This window comes from Vidua chalybeata, chromosome 9 (assembly GCF_026979565.1).
Source record: "Vidua chalybeata isolate OUT-0048 chromosome 9, bVidCha1 merged haplotype, whole genome shotgun sequence".
Classification (NCBI taxonomy): Eukaryota; Metazoa; Chordata; class Aves; order Passeriformes; family Viduidae; genus Vidua; species Vidua chalybeata.
Window position 1 is genome coordinate 3,140,253 of NC_071538.1, and position 27,321 is coordinate 3,167,573.

General features: G+C 46.6%; 1 protein-coding gene across 2 annotated transcripts in view; it reads right to left on the reverse strand.

The window, feature by feature from the left end:
• The window catches only part of XPR1 (xenotropic and polytropic retrovirus receptor 1), a 108,841-nt gene extending 87,668 nt beyond the window's left edge, over positions 1 to 21,173 (reverse strand). Inside the window, exons 1-2 of one of the 2 annotated variants that reach the window (XM_053950244.1) lie at positions 20,873 to 21,173; positions 13,880 to 13,931 (exon numbers count right to left, since the gene is read on the reverse strand). In XM_053950244.1, coding sequence (XP_053806219.1) covers positions 13,880 to 13,931; positions 20,873 to 20,941 — 121 coding nt within the window. In that variant the 5' untranslated portion in view covers positions 20,942 to 21,173. The remainder of the gene's footprint in view (positions 1 to 13,879; positions 13,932 to 20,872) is intronic. The other variant, XM_053950243.1, reaches the window with a different exon arrangement.
• Between the last annotated feature and the right edge of the window lie 6,148 nt (positions 21,174 to 27,321).

Genomic DNA, 27,321 nt, shown 5'->3' on the forward strand with positions numbered 1-27,321 from the left:
GTGTAATCCATGACATATTGCTAGTTTCCTGTTCTTCTCCATGTCTGAGATAAATATGCTGCTTTATAAGACAGACATAAGAGTAGCCATGCAGGATTTAATTCAGACTATTAATACACGTGTGTGAACCAAAAACTCTCTTTATAAGAAAAATGTTTGGAAAACCCACACCCACTAAGGATGCCCTGCATTTCTTACAGCTTGGTGAAGATAAACTTTGCCCTGCCTATGGAACTGTGTGCAGTGCAGTTTTCCATCAGGAGTAACCCAGTTGTTTGGGCTTTGAAGAGCAAATATTCCACTAGACAGAACAGCACCTCTGCTAAAAACTAAACAAAACAAAACACCAAGTGATTCCCATTATCCTGTTGACAACAAAGCCTGTCAGTTCAGGTAGGTCTGCTTCACAGCTGCTATTTATCCCCTCCTCAGCAGTTTAATTCCACAGGAGTAGCCTAATCCTGCTGCTTTGATCAGCTGCAGAGCTGCTTGTTTGGAACAGACGGATGCGCGGAGCCGACACCGCCTGCAGTCACTCATCCCGTGCCGCTCCCAGCCTGGAAGTGAGCACCAGACAGCACAGAGAAGAGCTGCCTTCCTTAATTACAGCCCAGGAATATTTGTAAATAAATAGATCTACAGAATGCTTATTAAATAGGCCATTTCTTGGTAGGATCTGAGCAGATAGTTTTTCTCCCACGCACTGAAGGGAAGCCCAGGAGATGAATTTAAGGTTGTTGGGCAGAGGTTTCTGCCTCCTCTTTTCCTCTCCTCAGAAACAGCTACAGGCTTTGCAACCCAACTGGGAACTTTCCTCCCCACCAACAAAAAAATTCCCCCAAGTGTGGTGTGCAAGAGGAGCACTGGATAAAGCAGAGAGAACTGGCTCTCAGATGGCACACTCCTTGCTCTGTTTAGATTTCAAATAGCTATTTGAGCCTTTGTTTTCAGTTCAAATAACCTCTTGTCACCCTCCAAGGGGGGAAACTGAAGATCTAGATAAATCAACTTTCCAAGGAAGTTATGCAGAGCAGAAAGAATTAGTGTTGCACAGCCCAAGTGCGAAGCAGCTGCGATCACTTCCAACACAGCAGCACTGGAGTCAAACTAAAAATCCAGAAGTAGGACTCAGTTTTAAGAAATATCAATAATGCCAGTCTTGAAAGATTAAAAACTAAGTGATGACCCAACACAAATCTGTACCCAGACCCTTAAAAAGAGAAGTTGTCAACTCTGACCATACATAACAGTCAAGCGACTAAGCATTGCACATGAAGCACTTCCTTATTTTTGCTGATTTCTGTAAATAAACTTAAAATTGAAAAACAGAGAATGACAAAACACCAGTTCCCAAGCAGTCCAAGATGTATTGCCTTAGCCTAGCCTATAGACTGGAAAATTTGAAGATAAAAATGGGAAGAGAACTCACAGTGGCAGTTTTCTCCTTTCTGTTACAGCTAACTATTTTCATCTGACAAAAATAATTAATTAAAATAATACCACCTCTTTCAGTTACAGTTACAAGGAACTCCTAAAAGACAAAAACCTCCACTGACCTCAGATATTATTATGAGAGGTTTGGCTTTACTTCCTCCATTTGAAAATCTCCCAACAGCAGGATCACATGAGGACTGCAAGGTCTGATAGACATTTGCAAAAGAATTTAAGGAAGTTATGAATTTAGCACTATGTCTAAACTTCTTCCCCTTCCTTTTTTTTAAATTTAGATTATTTCAAGTGGATCTCCTGCAATTAGTATAAAGTGATGATACAGCAACAGAAACTGAACACTTCATTCTCTAGACTCTGCTCTCACAAGAAGACCATTTTCAAACTCCAACACGATCTTGGCTGAAGTAACTGCAAAATATTCTGAGAAAAGAGTGCAAGTAAAAAGTTTCATGGAAATATCATCTGCAGTGCATGGAATAAATCCCCCTGCAATGTTTTTATTTTGCACTTCCAACACAGTTCAGTATAGGACTTAACAATAATAAAGCCCTTTGGGTACCAGAAAGTTAAGGCAAACTTTAAGATAAAATCTGGAAGGTACCATTCACTATTAAAAAAAAAAAAATTGTGAAAGCCCACAGTAACAACCATTATCTTGAAGTTCTTGTGCCACTTCCCCTTGCTGCAGCAGAGAATCACTCATTTATCTGCTACTGCATGTGGTGCTTGTCCAGCAAAGGTAACAGAAAAATTGAGAGTTTGGCCAAGAGCCATAAGGGCAACTCCCCAAAGGATCAGCATAGCTGGGAGTTATGCTGGGGAAATTCAGAAGGCAGGACAAGAATAATGACAGAAGCCTTTTTAACCACTCTAAAGACAGAAACGGTGCATGTAAGTGAAAATCTCAACAAGACGTCAAGCTAATTATGTACAGAACAGCACACAATTACAGCTGTAATTCCCCTTCCTCACTTGATAAAGCTTCCAAACATCTCAGAAAATAATTATCACACATGAGAACAGCCACCATGAGCAGTAGCCATGTGCTACTGCTGAATGCAAAACAAGAGAGGAAAATTAAACCAAAACAAAACGAGAATTGTGGGCAAGGTGGTACGAGGGTGACAGAGCAGAAACACCTCGTCCCAAACTCACCCCATTGTGACCCATATACCTCAGTAACCATGAAATCACTCCCAAAATGGATGGAGATGGCAAAACCCTCTGGCACACTCTGCTGACCACACAAAAAGGATCCAATAAAATTGCCTCCCATGTAGAAGACAGCAGAGTTGCTACAATTAAGGTTTGCAGTTCACTATCTCTGTAGGTTAGCTAAAGAGACTATAGACTCGCCATGAAGGCCTCATGTTACTACTGAAATACCAAACGAAAGGATTTGGCAACTGAGCCTTAATATATTATATTATCAACAGGAGGGGGAACCTTCTCAGCTGGTGAAGAGTTCCTGCATCAGCAATTCCTGACTGACAGCTGGGCTGTACCAGCCTGCCTCTCCATGTCCCCAGGGAAGTGAATTCTCTGCCTGATGACTAATTCATTACATTACTTGTGCTTTGGCAAGCCCAAGCCCAGATCAGGCTTCTTCCAATGGTGGATTCCTCCTGAGCTGGATGAACATCTGCTCCATCTTGAGTGGTCCCACCACATCAACTCGGAGAGCAACACCTGGAACTCAACCTGGAGGAGCTGCCTGAAAGCAGAAGAAACTGAAAGTGAAACTGGTACAGATTAATTCTAGCTGAGCTGCATTTGGATCTCTAAAACAGGAAGGGAAGATTTGAAAGCTCTTTTGTCAGGACTTTTGGAGCCTTTGAGGCTTGAGTTTAAAGTCCTATTTAACACCACTGGTAGCAAAGTGATCTTCCCCTCCAAGAAGACACGGGTGCAGAAAACACAGAGGCAAAATGATGCACCAGAGTTGGATGATCTGCTTGATAAATTGAGCCTTGCACCGTGGTGGGAAAATTTTAAGATTGATAGCTGTGCCTTACCTGCTCCAATGCACACGAAAGATGATTCACAAAGCCATCAAAGGAACGTTCTTGGTGCAAAAAAAAGGGGGAGACATTGGAATCCAAAATGCAGGGAACTCTCAGAACTTTGGGCCTGTAAGCCAAAGCTTAGAATTAAACACAGGATTTGATTTGAGACCTTGAATGCACCAGAGAGCAGTGCCCTCACACCCGTGGAAATGTGAGTCAGGCAGCAGGACTGGAGCCCTGAGCAGCTCCTGGTGTGCTGGCTGCACACAGATGAACCCCTACTCACCACCTTCCTCACTCGCTCCCTTCCCAAGGCCCCACCACAAAAAGGACATCTGCTGAAGGGAGCAGCAATAAAGCTGTGTCAGCTCCCTGCTGCTGATATATTGCTAAAACCCTCACCTGATGCATGGGGTATTTTTGCAGGATCTGAAGTGCTAACCAGCAGTCACTTTTCAGCAGGATCAGGACAGCAGATGGGGCTCATCAGGTGTGGTGAGAATCCTGTCTCTATCCTCTCTGCCTCCAATTGCTCAAAATTACATTTACAATCTATATTTTACTGGCTTATCCTTTGAAACATGAAGCTTTAATCAACTAGTCTTATTGATGTCATATTAATTAAATCCATACCATAAATGACTGTCAATATCATCACCTCCAGCATCCAAAATGCAAACTCTATATTCACAAATACCACCTGTGAGCACAATTTAATCTAGCTTGATCACAGACAAGCTCAAGGTATTTTGATTTTTTTCCTTTCCCTCATCCTCCCTGGGAAGCTTTCTTGTCTTTGGATGATAGTCTAATCTCCCAAAGGCTTCAGAAGCACATGAAACTTCCAGAAGTTGTTTTCCTGCACCTTTGTTCACCAAGGTGCAGCCCCAACCAAGGCTTGAGAAAGTGAACCTTTGCCTTGGACTGCTGCAGAGCTGAAGGACCATGAAATAACATGGAATGCCATGTCAGGCTCTCAGATTATTTCTCTCCTCGCTTCCTGATTGCTACTTCTGATTAAGGAAGACAAAGCCACATCAAAACACTGAAGTGCAAGCCAAATTCCATTAAGCTATTTATAAAATTCACTTTATAGGTCCATCAGCCAATTCTGCTCATTATTACCCCATTTTACTGCCTCACCTGTGACTCACTCCTGCAGCTGAGCCCATAAAGAACCTGGATTCACTCTCAGCAACCACACCAATGCCCTGACACAGAGCATTCAAACCAAAGAAATTCATGACAAACTCATACAAATGATCAGTCAGCTGGAACAGGAGAAAATGAAAATTAAAAATGGGGGTTTAGAGCAGCAGTGCCAGTTTTTCCCCTATAGCTGACCCATGAGAGGACTGGCAAGCGGAGAGGCTGACTCTGACTCTCAGAGCTGTGCAAGGACAGGATCCCAGCAAGGAGGTTCCAGAATAGCAGCCTTGGGCACATATCAGAACAAGTCTGCAACTGTGGGACAAGACAGATCCCAAGTTATCAGCTCACCCACACTGATCTTTGCAGCTCCTCTGCACTTTGCCCCACAAAGACATTAGGAGCATTTATAAAAGCATGCAAAAGCAATTACAGTAAAAATAAAACCAAGGTTATAAACACAGTCTGGATGTTAAATTTGCCTCTTTTTCTATTTAGAGCTGGCATTTCAGCATGTAAAAAAATTCTCACTCCCCCTCTAAAACGTGTGCTTGGGGCTATGTAGCACATGCAAAATAAATTGCATTTATATTGGTATTTATATTCCCCTCTTCTTGGCCACACTGCCTTGCCTCTCTTGTTTAGTCAAATAGCCTGCCAGCTTGTCATCAAGAAGCAGAAATTGGTTTTCCATCTCCTAGGAGATAAACAAGGTTTCCCCCTTGCAGAGGGGAAGCCGAGCTGCTGAGTGCACAGTTCAAGAAGAGTCAGTGCCCAGAAAGGCTTTGCACCATTCCAGTGATGTCTCTGCCCTCTGTGATTCCCAGTCACCACCCTGGACAGAGAAAAACCACTTTAAAAAGCAAGTTTGTGCATTTTCAGGCAGTTTTCTTTCTGATTTTTTAGTTAAACATAGACAACTCTGACTCATGGTGCTGCTGCCTTACAACTAAGGGATTTTATGTACTCTCGTCATACCAGAGGTTAGTAAAATATGCTTTATACTTCTCCATGGTTTCCCCTTCTCAGTTCCCAAAAGAATTGAACTATAGGATCAGGCTTTCACACTTAGGCTGTACTAATTCAGGGCAAAAAGGTTACCACACTCAACAAAGGCAGCATAAAACAATCTAAAATACCTTAAATATCTAAAATATCTAAAATATCTAAATATCTAAAATATCTAAAAAGCATATTTCAAAATTAATTCTTTATCTGCTTGATGTCAAGCTGTAAGGATACAGATACAATGTTAAAAAAAAAAAACCCACACAGGTGAAATATGCAACCAGCTTTCGTTTTTACTTCGGAAATCATACGTCACCAGGACTGGGTTGTCTTTTTGCCATGTTGTTGCTAGTTGTAAAATTACCTAATCAAAGAGACCTTCTCATGTTGAGAGACTAATTGTGCGTGGTGTGGCCTTGCAGCAGATTAAGAGATCACAAAGGACCACTCTAGGAAGAGGGACAGCCTTTGGTCCTCCACCACCTCACACAGAGATGTCACTGGCATGTTGGCCGTTTTTCTGAAGCATCCTGCAAGCAGCTATGATGTAGAAGAATGAGGATCTCCTTCCAGGGACACTCTGCTCATTCCCTTGCCCACAGCATGCATTTTTAAAGAAACGAGAAGCCAATCAACCTTAATTCATGTTGCATTATTCACCACGTAGCTACAGTCTCATCCAAAAATCCTAATTGTCTAATAATTCAAGTCACCTATATCAAACACAGTGCCAAAGGAATGACTAGAAACCCAGAGGCTGCCTCACACACACACTAAATCTTGCTCTTAAGATGTCTAGAGAAGGCTTTTTTTGAAACAAAGCAATAAATACTGGCTTCCTGCATAAACATGTGCAGTGCTCTCATGTGTACAGCCTGATATCTCACTGCTGTCTCAGGAGTGCTGCCTGTCAATCTTCCAGCATTGCAAATCTACTTTCCAAGCCTTGAGTTCTGACCATTAACATGAAACTTGGCACATTCCAGCTAAATTACAAGCACTGTTAATTCCTCTAAGCACAGACTGGCATCTCAAGTGTATGGGAAAGCAAATGCAGGAAGGAAAAAGGAAAAAAAAAGAGAGAGAAAAAGGCACAGCTGAGCATTTCTGATGTTGCTGTTATCCTACACACATCATTAAGGAATCATCTACACCCTTTCTGCAGCAGAAGGTTTGCAAAACTGGTTCTAGGTCCAGCCCTTTCCTGTGGGTCAGCCTGGACTGCCAGGTCCAGCTTCCACCATCACCTCCTGCTCTTGGATTATCCTGGGTTTAACACCTCTTAGCACTCAATACCAAAGGATGCTGAAGTAAAGGAAAAAAGGGCACAGGACAAAATGACAGAGCAAAACGGTGAAGGGTCCAGAGGAGAAACCATCTGAGGAGAGGCTGAGGTCACAGGGTTTGTTTAGCCTGGAGAAAAGGAGACTCAGCACAGTCTTCAGCTTCCCCATGAGGGGCAGGAGAGGGGCAGGCACTGATCTCTGCCCTCTGGTGCCCAGTGACAGGGAGGGAATGCCTGAAGGTGTGTCAGGGGAGGGTTAGCTTGGGTATTAGGAAAAGGTTCCACATTCAGAGGGAGGTTGGGCACTGAACAGGCTCCCCAGGGAACCAGTCCCAGCACTAAGCCTGACAGAGCTCAAGGAGCATTTGGACCGTGCTCTCAGGCACGTGATGTGACTCTTGGGGACAACAGGAGCTGAGACTCCACAACCCTTCCAACTCAGAACCTTCTATGATTCAATTAACTGCCTCTTCCTAAGCCTTGAGCCTGTTCTTTGGTACGCTTAGGACTCAAGTTCTTCACAGAACATGAATGTGTCAGAGCAATCTGAGCTGCTGCTGAAGTTGCACAGAACACACCACAAAGCAGAGCCAAAGGCTGAAGGCTTGCTCAGCAGCAGCACAAGTTTCCAGGCTTGTCCACACAGATGAAGTGGAGAATCAGCCACGAGCTGGCCATGGGGCAAATGGAAAGGGTGAGGAAGTCCAGCATTTCCACTGACTGCAATCACAAACTTCCTTCATAAAGAAATGGTGATCAACCTGCTAAACCACCCCACCCCCCATGACCTTCTTGGATACCCTGAGTGGTCCCACACCACCCCAAGAGCCCCAGAGAGGCTCCCACTGGCTCCAGGAGACTTTCTGGTTTATAATTAGTGACAGTATCTGCAGGCAGGACAGGACCCTGAGCACACCAGCAGGCCCTGAATGGACTCTCAGACCACAACCTGAGAACCTGTGGTCTGCAGGACAGTAATGACATCAAACCTCCTATTGGCTGGCTGTCTCCACAATCAACAAGTCACTTTCAATCACCCAATTAGCCTGGGGACAGACTTTGTAGCAGAGCCTGTTGTGTTAGGACAGGGGGTGATGGTTTTAATCTGAGAGAAGGTCAGTTTAGATTACATATAAGGAAGATGTTTTTTTCCACAGTGAGGGTGGGGAGGCCCTGGCACAGGCTGCCCAGAGAAGCTGTGGCTGCCCCATCCCTGGAAGTGTTCAAGGCCAGGTTGGACAGGGCTTGGAGCAGCCTGGTCTAGTGGAAGGTGTCCTGGCCCATGGCAGGAGGGCTGGACTAGATGGCCTTCATAGGTCCCTCCCAACCCAAACCACTCTCTGTTTCCGTTCTGTGACTCCAGCTCTGTGCCTTACCTTTATTCCATAACCACGTTACACTCATAACTGGTTAAGCACAATTCAGGCTCTTGGTGCTCATCACCTCAGAGAAAGTCACTGTACCAGCAGCGTGGGCTGCTCTGAAGGCACAGAAAGTGGCAGGGCTGGGTACAAAGCAGTCTCTGTGCTGACTTGCTGTGAGCACTGAACCGCTCCTGACAGCAAAATGACTTTTACATGAACACACAGTACTCCACATTTTCACACAGGCATCTGTGCTCCAAATATTTTAGTGAACATCCAGCTGTTCTCTCTGGACCCTACTCCAACCATATGCACTGTTTACCTTTCAAATTTTATTGCTCCAGGGGAAGAGAAACCAGACATCATCTCCTCCTCTAAGTGCTGGTATGCTGCCAAGTTCTCCTCCTGTCTACCGTTTGCACACTCTGGGAGCCAACATTTTCCACAAGCCCAATAACCTATTTTTTACAGCTAATCCAATACCTGGCATCAGGTCTTCAACTGAGAAGAGGATTGTCATGGGATTATATTTTTTTTTGTTAGTTTACATATTAATTATAAATACAGAGGCTGAAATATAGCCTAGACAGAACCAAGGACCTGCCTCTGGGGTGTAGGACACCAACCCCCGTGTCCTCATGGGTGTGCGACAAACGCTGAAATAAAGACAAAGCATTAATCTCTTTGTGACTGCTTCTGATGTGCAGCACTTCTGTTTAAGACTCTTTTAAGCCTTAAGCATTCCCATGTAAACAAAACCTCAAGCCGCTACAAAGTAAGCCTGTGCAATTGGAAACAAATGTTTATTTTGAAATAAAAAGAAGGCATCTGCATATATACAGACAAATCATAAGTCTTTGATCAACCTTACAAAGCATGTCTGCATGTAACAAAAACTGTCAGGCTCATAACTTCCTCTGGAAAGAAAAATAATATGATGTCCTACACCCTACTTATTCACCAAGATTATTTATGCCCCTAAAGAATACCCTTTTGTTTATTCAGCAACAGAATTAAATCCAAACTAAAGATCTGTAGCTGTCAGTTAACAGGGCAAGTGCTTTACAAATGAAGGCAGAAACAAGGGTGGGATAACATGGGACAAACTGCCAGTGCTGGCACTCTCAGAATGTCCCAAACTTGCATCTCTTGCTTTCTTAATCCATCACGAGTAAACAGGCAACCACAAAGATTACAGGCACCAGCAGAGGATATCTGTCACCACTAAAGCTTCTCCCCTGCCAATTAATGTTGCTTTAGCACCACTTCTTACCTTTGGGTTTGAATTCTAGAGCACTCCCCACCCCTATCCCAATACACCATTCCATCCCCACAGAGCCATTGTGATCCTTGTTTGAAAGGTGCCACTGGAATTCAGGATTGGGGTTAAGTAATTTCCATAATAGGAGGATGCAACAGGACACTCTCATACCATCTGATATTACAACGATATTTGTTTACACAAGTATTAAAGGGAGGATAAATTTAAATATCTGAAAGGCACATATTCTAAGAAATAATATTTAGAGTGGCCCCTGTCCATTGGAGCAGATAATGAGGATGAATAATTTACAGCTGCACTTTTATGTCCGCTGCAGGCAAGGAGAGCAGCACCGCAAGGAGCTCGGGGAGATGCCGACACATCTGCTCACCAAGTGGAATAATCAGGAGCACTCCGAGCAAGAGTGGTCCACTAACCTGCTTTACTAGGTGACAAATGGAACAGGAAGCAGTGGGAGGACAAGGAATCAACAAAAAAAAAAAAAAAAAAAAAAAAAAAAAAAAAAAAAAAAAACCACCAAAAAAAAAACCAACCAGCATGCTCGCAGTGAGGTCGGAATTTCATGCTTTTGCCGTACTGCACATTCTGCCTCAGACGAAAGCAGGGCTATGCTCGAGTTTAGCCTCTAAATCATCACAGATTCTTGCTAAGGGTATCTTAGGGTCAAAAAAGCGTGCCTGGTCTGGCACACTTGCATTCAGGCCTTCCTGCTGTGCCTCAGGGAGCTGGGCATGGTATGCTGGGAGCAGCATCCACTCATCCCCATTGTTCTGGTAACAGCGAGCAGAACGCAACAAACAACGAACGAAGCAAACACGCTCCAAGGAACTCTCCAGAAAGCCAAGCAAGTATCATCGTACAGCTGGGAATCCAGCATCATTTGATACCTCTCCCAGTGATGTGCACGGGATTGAATTAACAGACTGAACACTAATTTAGTACAGATGTTGCTCAGGTGGAAGGATGGTGCAGGTTTCATCAGGGGATTGCCTTGTAAAAAGAGGAGGAGCATCTGGGGGAATAACACTGGCATATAAAAACTGTCATTACAAAGGAGACGGATGAAAAAAATGTATCTTTGAACAGATTAGAGAAATCTATGTGTACAGCTAGGAACTGCCAGAAAAGACATGCTACAGTCTGGAATAACTCTCATGAAGCACAGGGAGCCACAGCACCTTGCAACTGTGTCAGGAGACAGCTATGAACAACCTCCTCCTACTATACAGCCATGGCAGGTTTTGCTTATCTACCTCTACAAGGCTTTTTATTAAAATCACAGTCTGTTTATTACTCAAAAATAGGAAAAAGTAGGTAGACATAGGTGTGATTCAATGGAGCACAGGGAGAAGGTTCACCATATATCCACAGAATAACCTGCACAATTTAGAGCCAAGACCCTCTTCCCAGCAGCACTTTGTCTACTGAAGTAGCATAAGCAACTATCCATTCCAAAACTTTTAAGAATCATTCTGAAGTTAGGTTTGTTTACCCATCCACAAACAGAAAATGCCTAAATACAAACCCAAAGAAAGCTGTTCATGAAGGATGGCTCACCTATTACCTGCCTTGCCTATTATTTACAACATGCCTTGGTTAAGAGGGTAGCACTTTTTTTTTTTTTTTTTTGTTTTAAAGACTTTCCAAAGTGCTTTCAGCATTCTGCTAAGCAATAGGAAACATTTCTGTCTATACACAGATTTTACTGACTGACATAGTAAGCAGCCTGCAGCAGAAATCTAAGAAATTCATTCACAAATGCCAGATCACACATCCAGCCAAGCAGAATAAGAACCAGGAACAGTCTCAGCTTTGCTGTACAAAACTCCCTTGTCTTCACAATCCAATATATTATCCAAAGATTAGCCTACAATTCATGCAAGGTAAATCAAAGCCAGCTCTGGAGCTCTGCAGCATGTCTGTGATCAACGAGATCAATTAGCAAATGGATTTTAGTTAGACCAGTCTAAAATGAGATTACATTAGGCTCATACTGGGAGGCTGGGTTTCAGTAGCACAGCCCTGTAGTTTCTGTGCTAAGCTCAAAACAACACAGAAGTATCCATTGCAAAATCCATATTAAACTGGAAACATGCAGGCCAACAGCCAGCCCCTGACAACAGCTACTCCATTCCCTCCCAAAATGCAAGGAATTTGCTCCATGTCCTGTGACAGGGACTAGAGCAGTGTTCTGGGCAAGATTTGTGTGCAGTCACGTACTAAACCTGGCCTAAAGTTCCTATGAACAAAGGCAGAAGGGCCTAAAAAAGGGAAAGATGTAAACAACAGGGATGGAAAAAAGCTGTTGATTAATTTCCAGCACAAAAGGTGAAGAAATTAGTGTAACTGCTCTCCACTTAAGGGTAGGTCAGACAGACAGATTTATATAGGAGTGGTTCAAAAGAGTTTGGATTATATTCTCTACAGTACAGAGGAAAAGACCCAACCCCTCCAAAAATGAACAGAACATTGTTCTACTGATGGAAACTGTCTTAAGTGATTGCTTTCCTTTTGTTGAGACTTTTAAAGCACCAGAGGAAGCAGAAGCACAGCTTAAAATTATAACAGTGTTTAAAAGAGCATAAATATATCATCTTATTCTTCACCTCCTCTTGTTTTGCCAAATATGTTTACACACAAACATCAGAGTACATTACAGAAAGAAATCAAAATGCTGAATTATAACACTTTACAACAAGCAACTCAAGCCCACCCTGAAATCCTAGATAACCCTAGCCAAGCCCAGGAAGTCACATTCCAACATCAGACTACAAAGTTCCATTAGCACAGACACCATTTGCTCGCACTGTCAATAACAAATCAATGGACAGAAAAGAGGGGGGAAAAAAAAGAAAAAGTCTTATAATTGCTCCAGTCTCCCAATAACATTAGTAAGTTGATTTTCAATAACATTACTAAGTCATCTTTAAAAGTTACTATAGACAGTTTGGCCTCCACAGAAAACTTCAGTTCCTCTTAGTCTCATGCTGTTGGGGAGAAAGGTTTGTGGGTGAGTTTTATGGAATTTTGCTACTTTAAAATAATAAAGCAAGACTTTGTCTTTGCCAGTGTATGTTGAGTTTTCCAAAGATAACCCATAGATTTTGTATTCTAGGACCATAACCTTTAGAAACCTAGTTCCAGGACCTGTACTTCAGAGAAAAGTGTGATTCTTTTAACAAAATTAGCACAATGAGTTGAGTGAGCTACTAAGTGTCAGATTAAATATAAAAATTACACCTGCCTGAGCATTGCTTCCACAAAGTTTTCAGCTTGGAATGCACCTCTGGAGAGTTTAAGGACAGACTGCCCCATCCCATACACACTCTCTTAAACTATTAATTATTGCAGCTGTGGTTTTAAAATTCTAATCAAAGAACAGGTGGAGTTGAGTTGAATTTAAAAAAAAATCACATTATATTAACCATATCACAGCTCATTTCCCAGTTCTAATCAACAAAAGGAAAGTAATTAATGGCCTAACATTTAGAGTGACCAGCATTACATTAGACAACTGACTACACCAGGAGCAGCACTTGTTTTCCTGCTCTGTAAATATACAAGAAGCCCAGAGCCATGTTCAGAAATTAGTAAAATTAACTCTGCAATAGAAGTGAAAATAATAAAGGAAAGGAGGTTATAAAGCAGTTGGAAATCCACATGAAGGGCAAGAAAATAAGGAGTAAGCAACACAGAGGCTTCAGTACTTCAAAGACAGCAAAAGGAAGAAGGATACAGAAAGTAAAAGGCTCTATTAAGAAATTTTGCACAGGTCATCACTTAATTAAACAAGCCATTTAACATTCAGTGAGCTTAAAACCAAACACCTTACTAGAATAATCTAGAGTAGTCAGAGGCAATAAACACATGCAAACAAGAAGATATACTCATGTCCCCATGGGAGAGGCAGCACAGCATTCAGGGAGGACACAGAACAAAAGGATGAGACTCTTCCAGCTCAAATCACCAGTAACAAACCAGGAACCAGTGTCTCTCCAGCACAGCTATCTCCCAGAGTGGCAGGCTCTCACAGGAAAACAAAGCTCTATTCTCAAGCAATGAAGAAAATACTTCAACCACTGAATGACCTTATAAGCGAGAGGAATCCAGCTGTTGCTGTCTCAAACTATACAGAGACATTTATTGTCCCAAGGAAAGAGGACAAAGAAACCTAACAATCAAATATAGCATGCAGGCTGTGAATGGCCAGGCATTTGCCCATCAGGATATTAAGTTTACCAATTTAGGAGGACTGAGGACAGAAAAGCAGCAGGACTATGTGTCCAACACCCAGTGCCAAGAAAAACACAACTGTGGGTTACAATTTGCTTACCTTCTATAGAAGGGGCCTGGTCCACAGCTGCATATAGCATCTCTTTCAAAGCCTGCAAGGGAGAGGCAGAGAACAAGGAACACAGTTAGTATTAAAAGAGGAAAAAAAATTACACTGTTTTGATATGCCTGTTTGAAAACAAAAGCAATTAAATCCTGCAGACTGGCACAGAAAACTATAGTACATGATGTCAAGGCTATCACACGTATTTCTGCTCACAAGTGAAACAGGTTCATGTTTACTGACTGCTTTGTCTAAAGCCTGTTATCTTCCTAATCTATAAAATTTATTCCAAGTGTACATTTCAACATCTTCCTTCAGAAAAATGTTTCCCAGTTGGTAGGATGCTAAAGGTTTTATGTTAAAAAAAAAAAAAAAAAAAGAAATAACAAAACCTGAAGTGTTGCGTGACACAGAGAAGTTTGTCAAGGCAAATGGAGGAAAAGCAGCCTCAGGGATTTCTCATCACTGTTATACAGGATCACAAAAATACACATACATTCTAAAAGCTGAAGACAACATGATTAGCTGAAGACAAGGAGGTTAGGGAACCAAGGTTGATGGCCTTCTCTAGAAGTGGGAACTGAAGGGCAACATTAACACCAGCCAGAATTAATTAATGAATCAGGTTTCAGGTCCTGGAGGCACCATGAGCTGCCTTGCAGCTCCTTTCTGGAAGGCCTCTTCCCAGGCAGTTGTGAAGGTGCTGGTATTACTCCAGGCACAGGTTAAAGATTTGCTCACTCACATCCACATAAATCTAATTTTAGACTGATCTAACTAAAATTCACACCAAAGACTGAAGGAATGAGGTGAGCTCAGGGGAGGGTCACAATGATGATCAGAGGGTGGGAGCACCTCTGCTATGGAGACAGGGTGAGAGAGCTGGGGGTGTTCAGCTGGAGAATAGAAGGCTCCAGGGAGCCCTTAGAGCCCCTTCCAGTGCCTAAAGGGGTTCCAAGAGAACTGGGGAACATTTGGACAATGGCCAAGAATGACAGGACAAGAGGGAATGGATTTAAACCGACAGAGGGCAGGTTGGAGTAAAATATTAGGGGAAAAAAATCTTTACTGTGAGAGTGGTAAAGCCCTGGCAAAGGTTGACCAGAGAAGCTGTGGCTGCCCCATCCCTGGAAGTGTTCAAGGCCAGGTTGGACAGAGCTTGGAGCAGCCTGGTCTAGTGGAAAATGTCCCTGCCCAGGGAAGGGAGTTGGAACAAGAGGATCTTAAATGTCCTTTCCAACCCAAAACATTCTAGGACTTAATGAATAACCTTAGCCATAATTTTGGCACTAAAAGCCACAGGGAAGGACCCATTCCTACTGCAAAGTGATTTGCTTATACACACCTCACATCTTAATGCCCATACTGAACATGAGTACCCTCCTCCACCACCACAAAAAACTGACTTTAGTCCCTCATTTTTGAGCCCACAGAAATATGACACAAGAAAAGTAATTCAGGTCTTCTTAGTTCCTATCTATTCTGCCTGATTCTCAACATACCCCACACTTCCATAATCCTGAAAGACAGCAGAAGCAGAGGTATGTGTCACAGTGCCCCAGGATAAAACCTCCCAGGTTAAATGATAAATCCCCCAATACCCTGGAGGTAAAAACCTCCCAGGTTAAATGATAAATCCCCCAATACCCTGGAGGTAAAAACCATCAGCTCAGCAGCAGGGAACTGAATGCTGTTGTAACACATTGGGTAAACACAAGGTCTAAAGGACAAGTCTGTTTATCACAAGATACCCAAGGTGGCTGCTTACACCGGCAGCTCTGGCATCTCTCAAAGGTCTGGCTCCTGAGTCCACAGAGGTCTCAGCAAAGGTCACTTGCATAATTGTTTTCCCAACTGAGCCACTGCTGGATGATCCTCATGGCAGCAGCACAGATCTCCTCTGCTCTTGGAGCTTTTCTAAAATTCCTCGGGCGCACTGGCCACTTCAGTCCCTTCCCCCCATGACTCACTGGTCAGCAGCACATGATCTGCCTCTGCACACCAAGTAGCCAAAAAATCTTCCTCCTTTTCCATCCCAGTCATCATCCTCACCTACCTGTAACTTTTTCCATGAACCACAACGTGACACAGGATAAACAAACCAGAAGAGACAGCACATTGAAAGTCACTGTAGTAACAACTCATCTCTTAACCCACCCAGAGGTAAACCCAGTGTATCCTATCTCTGATTTTATCAGTCATTTTTTAAAAAAACAAATTACAAAGGACAACATTGACAGTCCTGCACTAAACAGTCTTGAAAGCTGAAGGTGTCAGTCGTCCCACAGACCTCTCCCCATGCAGACTGACATAGTACAATCTGGCAGCTGCAGGGCAGCAGATTTTGTTACCTCTTTCCTGACCTATATAAGAAGTAAACCAATAACCTGAAAGTGAAAGACTCCGCGCTCCTTCACACCTAAACTACTTAGTCCTTTAGATTAGGGAATTTTAGAACCAATCGTTTACAAAAGTTATCCATCACTGTCAATGTGAAACACTTAAGAATTACGCTTTGTGCCCTCAAACTAAACAAAATGGGTTATTTCCCTGCTTTAGATTGTGCCAGTGCTACACCTTGCACCATCAGTCAACTTCTGTAAATACATATAAGAGAACAAAAAAAAAAAAAAAAAAGGCAAAAAGGAAACACTTGAAAATGCAACCATTAGACCTTAACAGTGAACAAATCAAGGACAAAAACCTCAAAACGCTCAAAAAAACCCCACTGCTTTAAAGGAGTCTTTCAAACCACTTAAAGCTCCTCTGCTAACAGCGCGAAGGACAAATAGTGAAATAGCACAACAGATTTGTGTCAGGAGGTGGCAAGCCGGGGTGTGAACTGCCTATCATGAAGCTGGGTTTGACAGCAGAATTGGCCACCTCCCAAAAACTGAAAGCCTGTTTCTGCAAGAGACACTCTGAAAGCAAGCGGGCAACCTCAGCTATCCTCTCCCCCTCCCACTTCCTGCTGCAGGTGGTGTCTGGGAGAAACGATGCCTAAAACTTAGCACCCTGTTTCTCTTCTGCAACAGCAAAAGGACTTAAAACCTGGGGTTTTAAGGACTTAAAACCTTAAAAAAAAGGGAAGGGAGGTCACCTGCTCACACCTTTACCCAACTCTCCCATGAACTTTGCACCTGTAATAATTGTTCTGCTCCTCCCTCCACAGATGTTGTGATTTCAAAGGTATTATGTACTTTTCCTATAAAAATGCCTTCAGACTTCTGCAGAGAAACAATTTCAGGCCAGATTAACTGCAACCAAACAGCCATCTGGACAAGTGAGTTGTACAGTTCCATCAGCTGGATGTGCAGATACACATTTACATTTAGAAGTCTGAGCAGTGCTCTCCTCCTGAAAGCAATCCAGAGAGGGACACAAAGAAACCCAGGAGGGTTTGTGGGTAAATAGAGGACTAACAACCCCAATATTTCCCTGCATCAAAAATGAGCATTATATGCAGCAGAGCACACTCTCAGCCAAAAAAATAAAATAAAATAAAATAAAAATAAAGCATCAGCTGAAATTCATGCAAGAGTTACCTGAATTTGTTCAGTACTATGTGGAAATGAGAATTCAGTCATCTGACACAAAAAGTTGGGATTGTGTTTGTTTTCATGTTTTTCCTGTTTTCCATTTTCATATTTTTCCAAAGGAACTGAGGGGTAAATGAGTGCCCCAAAACTTTCGAGGCAAAATGTACACTGAAGCAGTGCATATCACAGCTGTAGTTTAACAGGCTAGGAAAACTTGCTTTACAGAAGAAAATGCACTGCCAGACCCCCTAAACCAAGGTGAGCAAAGCCCTTCACTGCTGCTGCCAGGGTGAGGCACATCCACATCATTTCATGCAATCTTTGGAATGGAAATTTGGAATGGAAAGCCAAATCAAGTCCATCATGGTTTAAAGCTCCACGTTATTGTTGGCTCAGTCGTGGTAAATGTCTTTGGGAAAAGCTGAATGAAACAGAATAGCATTCACTGCCATTTTCCCTCCTTTCTATAAGCCAAGTGCTCCTTCTCAAAGAGCTTAGATGTACAGTAATGGTCACTGCAGAGCTTTTGCTGAAAGAAAATAAGGATCTAAGTCACACCTTCCAAAATATATCTTACTTTTGCCTGTTTAAAGAAAATGAATGTTTTTTTCTCTCCCTAAAGCTCTCATCCTGACTACCAGCCCTAAGCTCGGGCAACTTCCCTACTTCCTACAAGCACACTTAGAATACTTAAACTGATTCTTTTTGGAGGGAAAGGGCATGTGGATGGTAAGAAGTTTTGAGGACTGTCAATTGGTTAAGACCACCTGAAAGTGAAACTACAATTTTATGTATTGAAAACACAACAATCCCATTCCTCTTCCGGAGGTTATCACCAACAGATTACACCTGGTCTGACAGGCAAAGCTTGCTCCAAATCCCATCGAAGGATCTCACAGGTTACCTGGGCCCTGCCAGACTCCAGGAATCACCTGCTCTCCAGTGGAAATAACTAAAGATGGGGGCGTGTAAGCTTTATGATACAGAACGACTCAGAGACTGCATCATCTTTAGTCCTCTCACGGGGAACAGCTTCAAACTGAAAGAGAGCAGAGTTAGATCAGATATTAGGCAAAAAATCTTCCCTGAGGGTAGGGAGGCCCTGGCAAAGGTTGCCCAGAGAAGCTGTGGCTGCCTCATCCCTGGGAGTGCTCAAGGCCAGGCTGGATGGGGCTTGGAACAAGCTGGGATAGTGGAAGCTGTCCCTGCCCATGGCAGGGGATGGGACAAGATCTTTAAGGTCCCTTCCAACCCAAACCATTCCAGAATTCTGTGATCTTGAACGCGACATCCTGGAAACAGGAAGAATCTTTTCAGAGTTAAAAATCTACCCAAGAAGACCTCTGACTCTGAGAGGGTGGTTCCAGAGATAATTAAGAAGGAAACTATATAAACTGTGAGGAGAAGAAACATTATAACACTATTAAATACACAAATAATGTTTTAAAATGTTACTGTGACACCTTCTGTAAGCAGCACTGCACACAAGTAACACAGGCAAAGTTTAACCTCACCTTTTCTAATCAACACCTGGGAATTTTTCTGGACAAAGGAAGGCTGGGTACTCTTTGCCTCAGGTATAATCAACAAGTAAACGGAGGTGGCGCTGGGCTTTTATGCACTGCGCCCACACGACCACCAGTTAGTGAATAATAAATGCCAGGCTATTCCATCACTGTAATATGCATGAGCAGGAGGCTGACTCACATCCAGCCAGCTGCAACAAGGCAAACAAAGAGTTTGAAAGTTATTACTGAAAGGGAAGGTGAGGTTTGTGTTTTCCTTCACTCCAAATTAAGCTGTCTATCCAAGAAAGAGATTACTTGTGATTAGAAAGAGTAACAACTTGAAGGAAGTTTTTACTGAAATCTACATCTTAAACTGGGCTGGAGGAAGGGAGAATGACATAATCAATCATAGTGCCCTAGTTAAAACAGCTGAAAATTAACCTCCCATAATGAAAACAGTGGCCGACGAGCAGCAGAGCTCTTGACACATTAATCAAGGTGTCGTAGTTCACTGGGCCTCCCTCCCCTCTCTACACAGCTGTTTGCTCAGCATGCAGCCAGATCTTTCACCCTTTTATTTCCCCCTTGCCTTTCTCTCCAACACACCTCCAAAGCTGCTCTTAGGAAGATATCCAAGTTTTCTGTTGTCAGGAACAGAAGACAAGTCTCACAGGGATAACCCAGTAGAGACACGATGCAGAACTAAGCTGGCCCTTTATTTTATCACGACAATGGTTTTCCTCCTCCTCAAAGTCTGATGGCATTATCTGGCCATCTAGCTCTCCACATAATTCAAGGAGATCACAATATTGTTGTAAAGCCAAATCCAATTGCAGTTTTTATTTAAACATCCGTTCCTCTGCAGTCAGGTAAAGGAAAACAAAGGAAGAGTGAAAAGGGTAGATATAAACTTCTCAAGCTCAACATTATAACAAAGCAAGCTAAGATAAATGTGGCTTTCCTTGCAAATGCAGACAGATTAATATGGATAGCATAAATAAATTGCTATTATAGTCCTAGGGAGAAAATACAGGCCCTCAAACAATAACAAATGTTGTGTGGTTTTAACCAAGTCAATCAGTCAAGAAGTTTTGCTGATCACAGCTGTCCTACAATCAGCTTTCCATTGTCTAGATTTAATTATTACTTGTGGAAAAGACATCGCTGGCACCTGCCACTTTTACTGCTGACACTGGAATAGGAAATGGTTTTACTACAAATAACCACCTCCAGCTCCGTCCAGTTCCAACCGAGCCCAGAATCGGTGTGATAAATCTGAAACGAAGCAATCAGCATGACCTTTAGCAGGCAGGCGTGATAAAGCCCGAAAAAGCTGTGTTCTACAGATAATTCACGATTAATGCAGCAGAACTTGGTGCAAACGGTGCCCATAAACGCCCCGACTGGAGTGTGAAACAGCGAGCTGCAGAGCCTTACTTAAAAACCATCATAAAACGGGAGTTGATAGGGGTTTGCTGCCTTCCTTATTTTGGGGGGCTCGGGGAGTTGATGGGGGTTGGGAACCCTGCACTGGGGGGCTCGGGGGAGCCCAGAGCGGTGCCGGTGGCCCCCGGCAGGGCAGCGAGGGCGCCGGGAGCTGCCCAGCCCAGCGGGATCGCCCTTGGGAGGCCGGCAGCTCTCAAAGTCACCGCTCCTCCGGGAACCGGCGCTGGTGCTGAGCCCCCACCGGGGCTGGGGGTGCCCGGTGCCGAGCGTGTGCCCCGACCTCTGTCCCCCGGCAAGAGCTTACAGGCGGTAATTAATTCCTTAATTAATGAACCGGACAGCCGAGGGGTGCCCAGCGCCGCAGCCGCAGCCTCCCCTCCGCGGCGGACACACACACGCTGCCTCTCCATCAGCACCGCCCCGCGGCACGGCGGGCACCGGGAGGCGCGGGGGGCCGGGGCCAGTGCCCGCAGCCCTGCCCGGGGCCGGGGCCGTACCTCATACTGGATGTACTGCTTCCGCCACTCGGGGGTGATGTGCGCCGCGAGGTGCTCGGCGAACTTCATCCTGCCGCCGCCGGCGGGCCGGGGCCGCGCTCGCTCCGCGCCCGCAGAGCCGCCTCGGCGGCGCCTGGCTGCGAACGGGCGTCGGTAGTGGGGGGCGGGGGGGGTCCGCCGCCACCGCACATGGGCCCCCGCCCGCCCGCCCCGCCACTCCTCAGCCCGCCTCGGGCCTCCTCAGCGCCGCCCCGCCGCTGCCACCGCCTCCTCGGCCGCCGCCGCCGCCGCCATGTTCGCCACCGCCTCCCGCCGTCACCGCCCGCAGCCAACCGGCACCGGCACCGCGCGTCCCCGGCACCGCTGCCCGCCCACCGCCGCGGGGCGGGGCCTGCGCCCGGCTCCGCCCCGGACCCGCCCGCCTTCGCCATCGCCGCTCCACCGCCCCGGGGTGGGGCCCCAGCCCGGCACAGCTCCGGCACAGCCCCGGCACCGCCCTGGCACCGCCCCGGCACCGCCCCGGCACCGCCCTGGCACCGCCCCGGCGCCATCCGGCACCGCCCCGGCACCGCCCCGGCACCGCCCCGGCGCCATCCGGCACCGCCCCGGCACCGCCCCGGGACAACCCCGCGGGGAGGCGCTGTTCCCGCGCTCGCCGCCGGGGGGCGCCGAGGCTCGCGCGAGTTTGGGGTCGGGTTTGGGGCGCGGGAGCGTCACCCGCGACCCTCGGGATGGCCCGGTCAGCCCCCGGGAGTGCGGGGCTGTCCGGAGAGAGATGGCGATGGGAACGGGAACGGGGACGGGGACGGGAACGGGAACGGGAACGGGGACGGGAATGGGAATGGGAACGGGGATGGGAACGGGAACGGGAACGGGGATGGGAATGGGAACGGGGACGGGAATGGGAATGGGAATGGGGAATGGGGATGGGAATGGGAATGGGAATGGGGATGGGGATGGGGATGGGATGGGATGGGAATGGGATTAGGAAAGGAGTAGGATGGGATGAGATTGGCATACAATGGGATGTGGATGGGATGTGATGGAAAGGGAATGGGGTGAAGATGAGGTGAAATTGGAAGGGTGTGGGAAGGGGCGAAGTGTAGCAGGGAGAGTACTGCACATGGGGGGAAAGAAGTGGCAGGATGGGGAGGGATCAAGGAGAGGAAACACAGAGAACAGGGGTGAAGATGGGGGAAAGAGTCGGAGAAAGTGCAGGAAAGAGTAAGGTAAGGATTGAGGGAGGAGGGAAGCTGGTCTGACAGGCCACAAAAGACCAGCAGAAAAGGGAAAGAAAGATCGGAGGGGAAAAGAAAGGGGGTGGAGGGGAAAGGGAAAATTTTCCAAAAGTTGCATGATCTCCACCACCTTTGCCATTGTACTGCCCTTCAGTGCCGGGCTGGGACAGGGGGAGCAGGGACTCTAGGGCAGCTCTTGGAGCAAACCCACCTGCACAGGGCCATGTCTGCCCTGGAACAGACACCCCTGGGGCTGGGGATTTGGTACCCACTGGATCATGGCCTGAGGGACCAAACTGGAGCCACTCAGAAGGGGGCTGCAACCTTTGGTTATTCCAAAGATCCTCAGTGGCCCTAAACCTGCCCCTCCTCAGCTGCTTGGTTTTGGGGATTTACCTCATTTGGGATTAATTTTGGTTTCCTTCAAGCCTCCCGACCTTTGGTGTGACAGTTTTCAGCTTTTTCCCCACCCTCGCAGGGCCGATCCCATCCCCTCGGCACCACAAGGTCCCTCCCCGGCAGTAGCTGCCGGAGCATCCCTCCCCCCTGACCCCCGCAGAGCTCGTTTGCTGCGCAGATTTATGGGGGTCCTGTCGCAGGCCCGGGGATCCGTGATTTACGAGGGCTGAGATTCGAGCTGGTGCTCGCTGATACCACCTCTTAATTATGTTTGCAGCAAACCCTTTAACGAGCTGAGCTGTCGTGCCCTTGGTGCGACACTCGGCGCTCAGCAGGCCTGCCCGGCGCTGGCCCCGCACGGCTGGCACAGCTTGACTTACATTTCGCAGGTTTTCAATGCCTCACCTTGGCACGCATCGCTGTGGCCGATAACCTCGCCCCGGGGCTGAGCCTGCTTCAGCCACGAGGAGCTGGCATGTCACAGCCTCGACCCTTTGAATGCTGTCGAGCTCCCGGAGATAACTTACGGGGGGGGGGGGGGGGAGCAGAAAAGAGGATTAAGAAATAAATATTCTCTTTGTTATTTGCGGGAGGCATTGCCTGGAATACGTACTGGGGTGTACAATAAATTAATGTCTTCTGATACAACAGCTGGCAAATTTCGTGATGGAAAATAACCTGTGATCCCCCCCTCCCCTTTATTTATTTTATATCAATAAATGCTATTTTTTTATCATTAAACGAAGATGGGTGGTATCAGGGGAGGCAGAGCAGAGGCTGGGTTCTTTGCTCACCATTGCCCAGTAGAAACAGCTCCATTCAAATATCTGATTGGCAAATCCCTGCCTCCCGTTATCAGACACCCCCTAGGACCACACTTAGCATCCTAGTGTTTCACTGCTCTGCTGGGACTTGGGGCTTTCCAACTCCTCTAAAGGTTTCAAAACTCTCAGCTCTGCACATCCAGGTGTGGGGGAGGAATGCAGGAAGGAAGAGAGGGCAAGGAGAAGCCTTAAATGAAAGAGAAAAGGCCACCACTGTTCCCTGCCTCTACTGCCTTCTGCCCACAGCTGATGGAGGGCAGGCAGGGGGAATCCAGGCAGCACTGAGGAGAGATGCTGGTCCCAAAAATCCTAATCTTGGGTCTGGATCTCTGTCCCCACAGCCCAAGTTTGGGTCCCAGTCTCTGTACCTTAGGTCTGGATCTCACTCCCCATACCTCCCTTGCACAAGGCTGCCACGTTTTCCTCATCTCTCTCTCTCTCTCTTTTTTCCAGGAAAGAGTTTGCATTGTGATTTCCCCCATGCTGTTGTAGTTAGGGGAAAAAAATCATAGAAGCAATGTTATTTGCATTTTAAAACCAAGCAAGGAGTGGGCTTTCCGCCAGTGCAGTCTGGCACTTGCTTTGTTAGGAGCATATAGAATAATTTATAAATAGCATGGTGGGATTTTTAAAAAATATATAATTATACTTTTAAAGCTTCTGCATCGCTGGGGAAAAGGAGTCTTCAAAAAAGGCTTTCAAAAAAAGAGTCTTGCCGAGGGAAAATTTGCTTTACTGACATTCATAAAATCACAAAGAAGAGGGTTTTCCATCACAGGAGACAATGCAGGAAACCCATGGACCTCCTCCCACCTTCTCCCCAGGCAAAAGGATTTTAAGATGCCTGGATATTTAGGGGCTCAGTTTGGCATGGGAGGAAAAGGTTTAGGGGCACAACCTTCCCTGGCCCCATGAGCAGAGCAGGATTTGCTGACCCTGGACCGTGGGGCAGGGGGATTGGTGTGATTTACAAAATTCCCTAAATTCCCTTGTCATTCAACATCACTGGGATCTGGGAAGATAAAGTCAACTCTCCACTAAAAACAGAAGAAATTATGCCCAGTCCCAGGGTTTTGGGAGCAGCAGCACATCCCAGCCTTGGTGCAGAGGCAGGGGAGGCATCAGGAGGGGCAAAGGCTGCTCTTTGCATCCTTCACTGCCCTGCCCTGCCCTGCCCTGCCTTGCCCTGCCCTGCCCTGCCCATGTGGGGATTCCCGCTCCAGAGGGATGACCCAGAGGCTTCACTGCCACTGCTTGGCAAGGAAGACTGGGAATAAATAAATACAGAAGTAAAATCAAGTTGGGAGCAAGCTTGGTGTGGAACAACAAGGGAATTGAGTAAATCACACCAAGAGAGGCTGCCCTGACTTCCAGGATCAATAGAGCATCAGCCCTGGCCTTGGACACCCCCAGCCCCGAGCCCTCCTATTACCAGCTCCATCGATGGCTGTCTTCAGGAACGGGGTCGATATATCAGATTTCCCAGTGCAAAAATGCACAAATCCCCCGGCAGCCTGAGCTGGAGCTATTGATTTTTCTCATATTTCCTCTCCCTGGAGCATGAGGGTGTGGTGATGAGCACCAGGAGCTGAGGGGTCCCAGACCCCAGGGAAGAGGCAGTGCACAAGGTCAGACTGGGAGCAGCCCAATCCACTGGGAGATGTCAGGGTGTTTATACAGCCAGCTTAGCTGCCTGCAGGAAGTTCTTTAAAGCCAGGAGAAACAGTGGCTTCCAGGACATAATAATGCAGTGGATTGATTGGATTCCAGTGGCAGGGATGTTAGTATCTATCCATCTTCTTCCACACACTGCCTTGGCAGCTCCCGCAGATTTTCCAGGGTAGGTAAGATGATGTTTCAGGATGAGACCTGCCAGGAGGGGCCGTGCCTTCCTCCACCTCGGATGCAGCAGGGTCAATTTACCCACTGGCTGAATTTGATCCTCTGGGACTTGAGTCCATCTCAGATGTGGATTTAGGACTTGAAATTCCCAACATGGATGGGGCAGCTCATGCAGGCGTGGGTCTGTGGGCAGTAATCATGCCCTGCTGAGCTTGCATATTATCAAGGCAGGATTTTTCCCATGCATGTCTCATTCAGCGTCTCCACACCTGAGGTTAAAAGTCCCAGCGTCGGGCAACAACATCGCCTAACTGGAAGCCCATCTGCGGGTTTGGTTGCTGCTGAAACACTCAGGGATGCAGATAGAGGGGGAAAGAAGCAGCTCCCTTTTCCCAGGAGTGTGCCCTGTGCTGGGAGCAGAGCTGCCTCTGCACCGGGTGACTTTCCTGGGCTGACTCCCGGCCACGAGCAGGCGGCAGCTCCGGGCGGCTCGCACGTGTCCCTTCCGCACCATCCTGCCTGGAAACCCGGCCAGGGAGTCTGAAATCACCCATCCTCCCGGCGGTTCAGTGCTCCTACCGCGGGGCTTCCAGGAGCGCAGCGTGCCCCGGCGCCGCAGAGGGATGAGCCCCTAGGAGCTGTGCCAGCGCTGCCTGGGCTGGGGACTCGCTGTGCTGCCTCAGTCCGGGAGCAGATGGGGGCTTTCACGCCCTTCCCTGGTGTGTAAGTGATTGCTCCTGGATGCTTTCCAACTCACATATATGTGCCTGCTTTAATTTATGCGCACTTGCTTTGTGTGAGAAGACAGCAGCTGACCAGTGCTTAAGAAAACTGAACACACTGAAAAGGTCTAAAATTAGAGAAGAAATAAGAGCTGCTTCCTCCAAGTCCCGGGGCTGCCTGGGCTGCTTCCAGAAGAGCCTGGGCAGCGCCTCCAACCTCCCTGCTCCAGCCCCGGAACTGCTGCACTACGAAATCCCCCACTGAAGCTGAAGGGAGCCCGTCCCCTCTGCACCTCATCGTGTCCATAGATTGCCCCACCGTGCTCTGGGGCAGCACAGACCCTTATCCCTTTGGGATGTTTTCCAGGGGACAGGGGCTGGTATAGTGCCAAGTGGCCTTGGGACCGTTCCTGTCCTGTTTACACCAATCTCACCTGCCTTGTAAAACACACCCCTGCCTCCCTGACCATTGGCCCTTTCCCCAGGGAAATGCACCACATGAGGGGAGTGAAGGAAACCCACCAAACAGTAGGAAGGGAGGTGACCTGGGACAAGAAACAGCATCCATGGAGCTGCTGCTGCTGGGTCACACAGCCAATGCCACGGTCACGCCAGAGCCACAGCAGGCTGTGCTGGAAATGCGAGATATTGGCACTTCTTGGTGCATTGCTGCTGCAGGCACCAAGCTGACACAAAGCACAATTAAAAACCCGGGGGAACCCCTCTTTCCTGTGCCACCCCCATGACACAGTCAAGGACTGGGGTCATGCCATGTGAGAGGTCCTGCTGGGAAGAGCAGCCTGTGCCCATGTGTGGGACCATGAGCTGGTACATGCTGGGGGATATGTCACTGCAATTCTCTGCACTAAACTTGTGTCCTTTATGCAGCGTGTCAATAATGGCAACAAAAACTGAGTGCCAGAGAGCTTGAGGTGTGTGGTAATTGCTGTGGCAGAAACTCCTAAAGCTGGCTGGACCTCCTAGGAGTTTTTGGAAATCCTGACATAGCTTTGTAGGTTTTTTAACAACCTCTGGACCTTATCAAAATGCACAAAAGGTCACAGGCTTCCTATTTGCAAGGGCTGTGGTGAGAGGTTATAGCCAGGTGGGAGTAAATCTCTTCTCCTCTGTGACAGGACTGGAGGAAACGGCCTCAGGTTGCTCCAGAGGAGGTTTAGATTGGATATTAAGAAAAATTTCTTCACTGAAATGGTGCTCAAGCACTGGAACAGGCAAACCAGGGCAGTGGTAGAATCAAGGTCCCTAGAAGTGTTAAAAAAAAGTGTGGTTGTGATGCTCAGCAACAAGTTCTGTGGTGAACAAGGCAGTCCTAAGTTAATGGCTGGACTCAGTGGACTCAGGTTTTTCCAACCTGAATGATCCTGTGGTTTTAGGGAAAGAACAGCTGCTCCTGCCAAACCTGG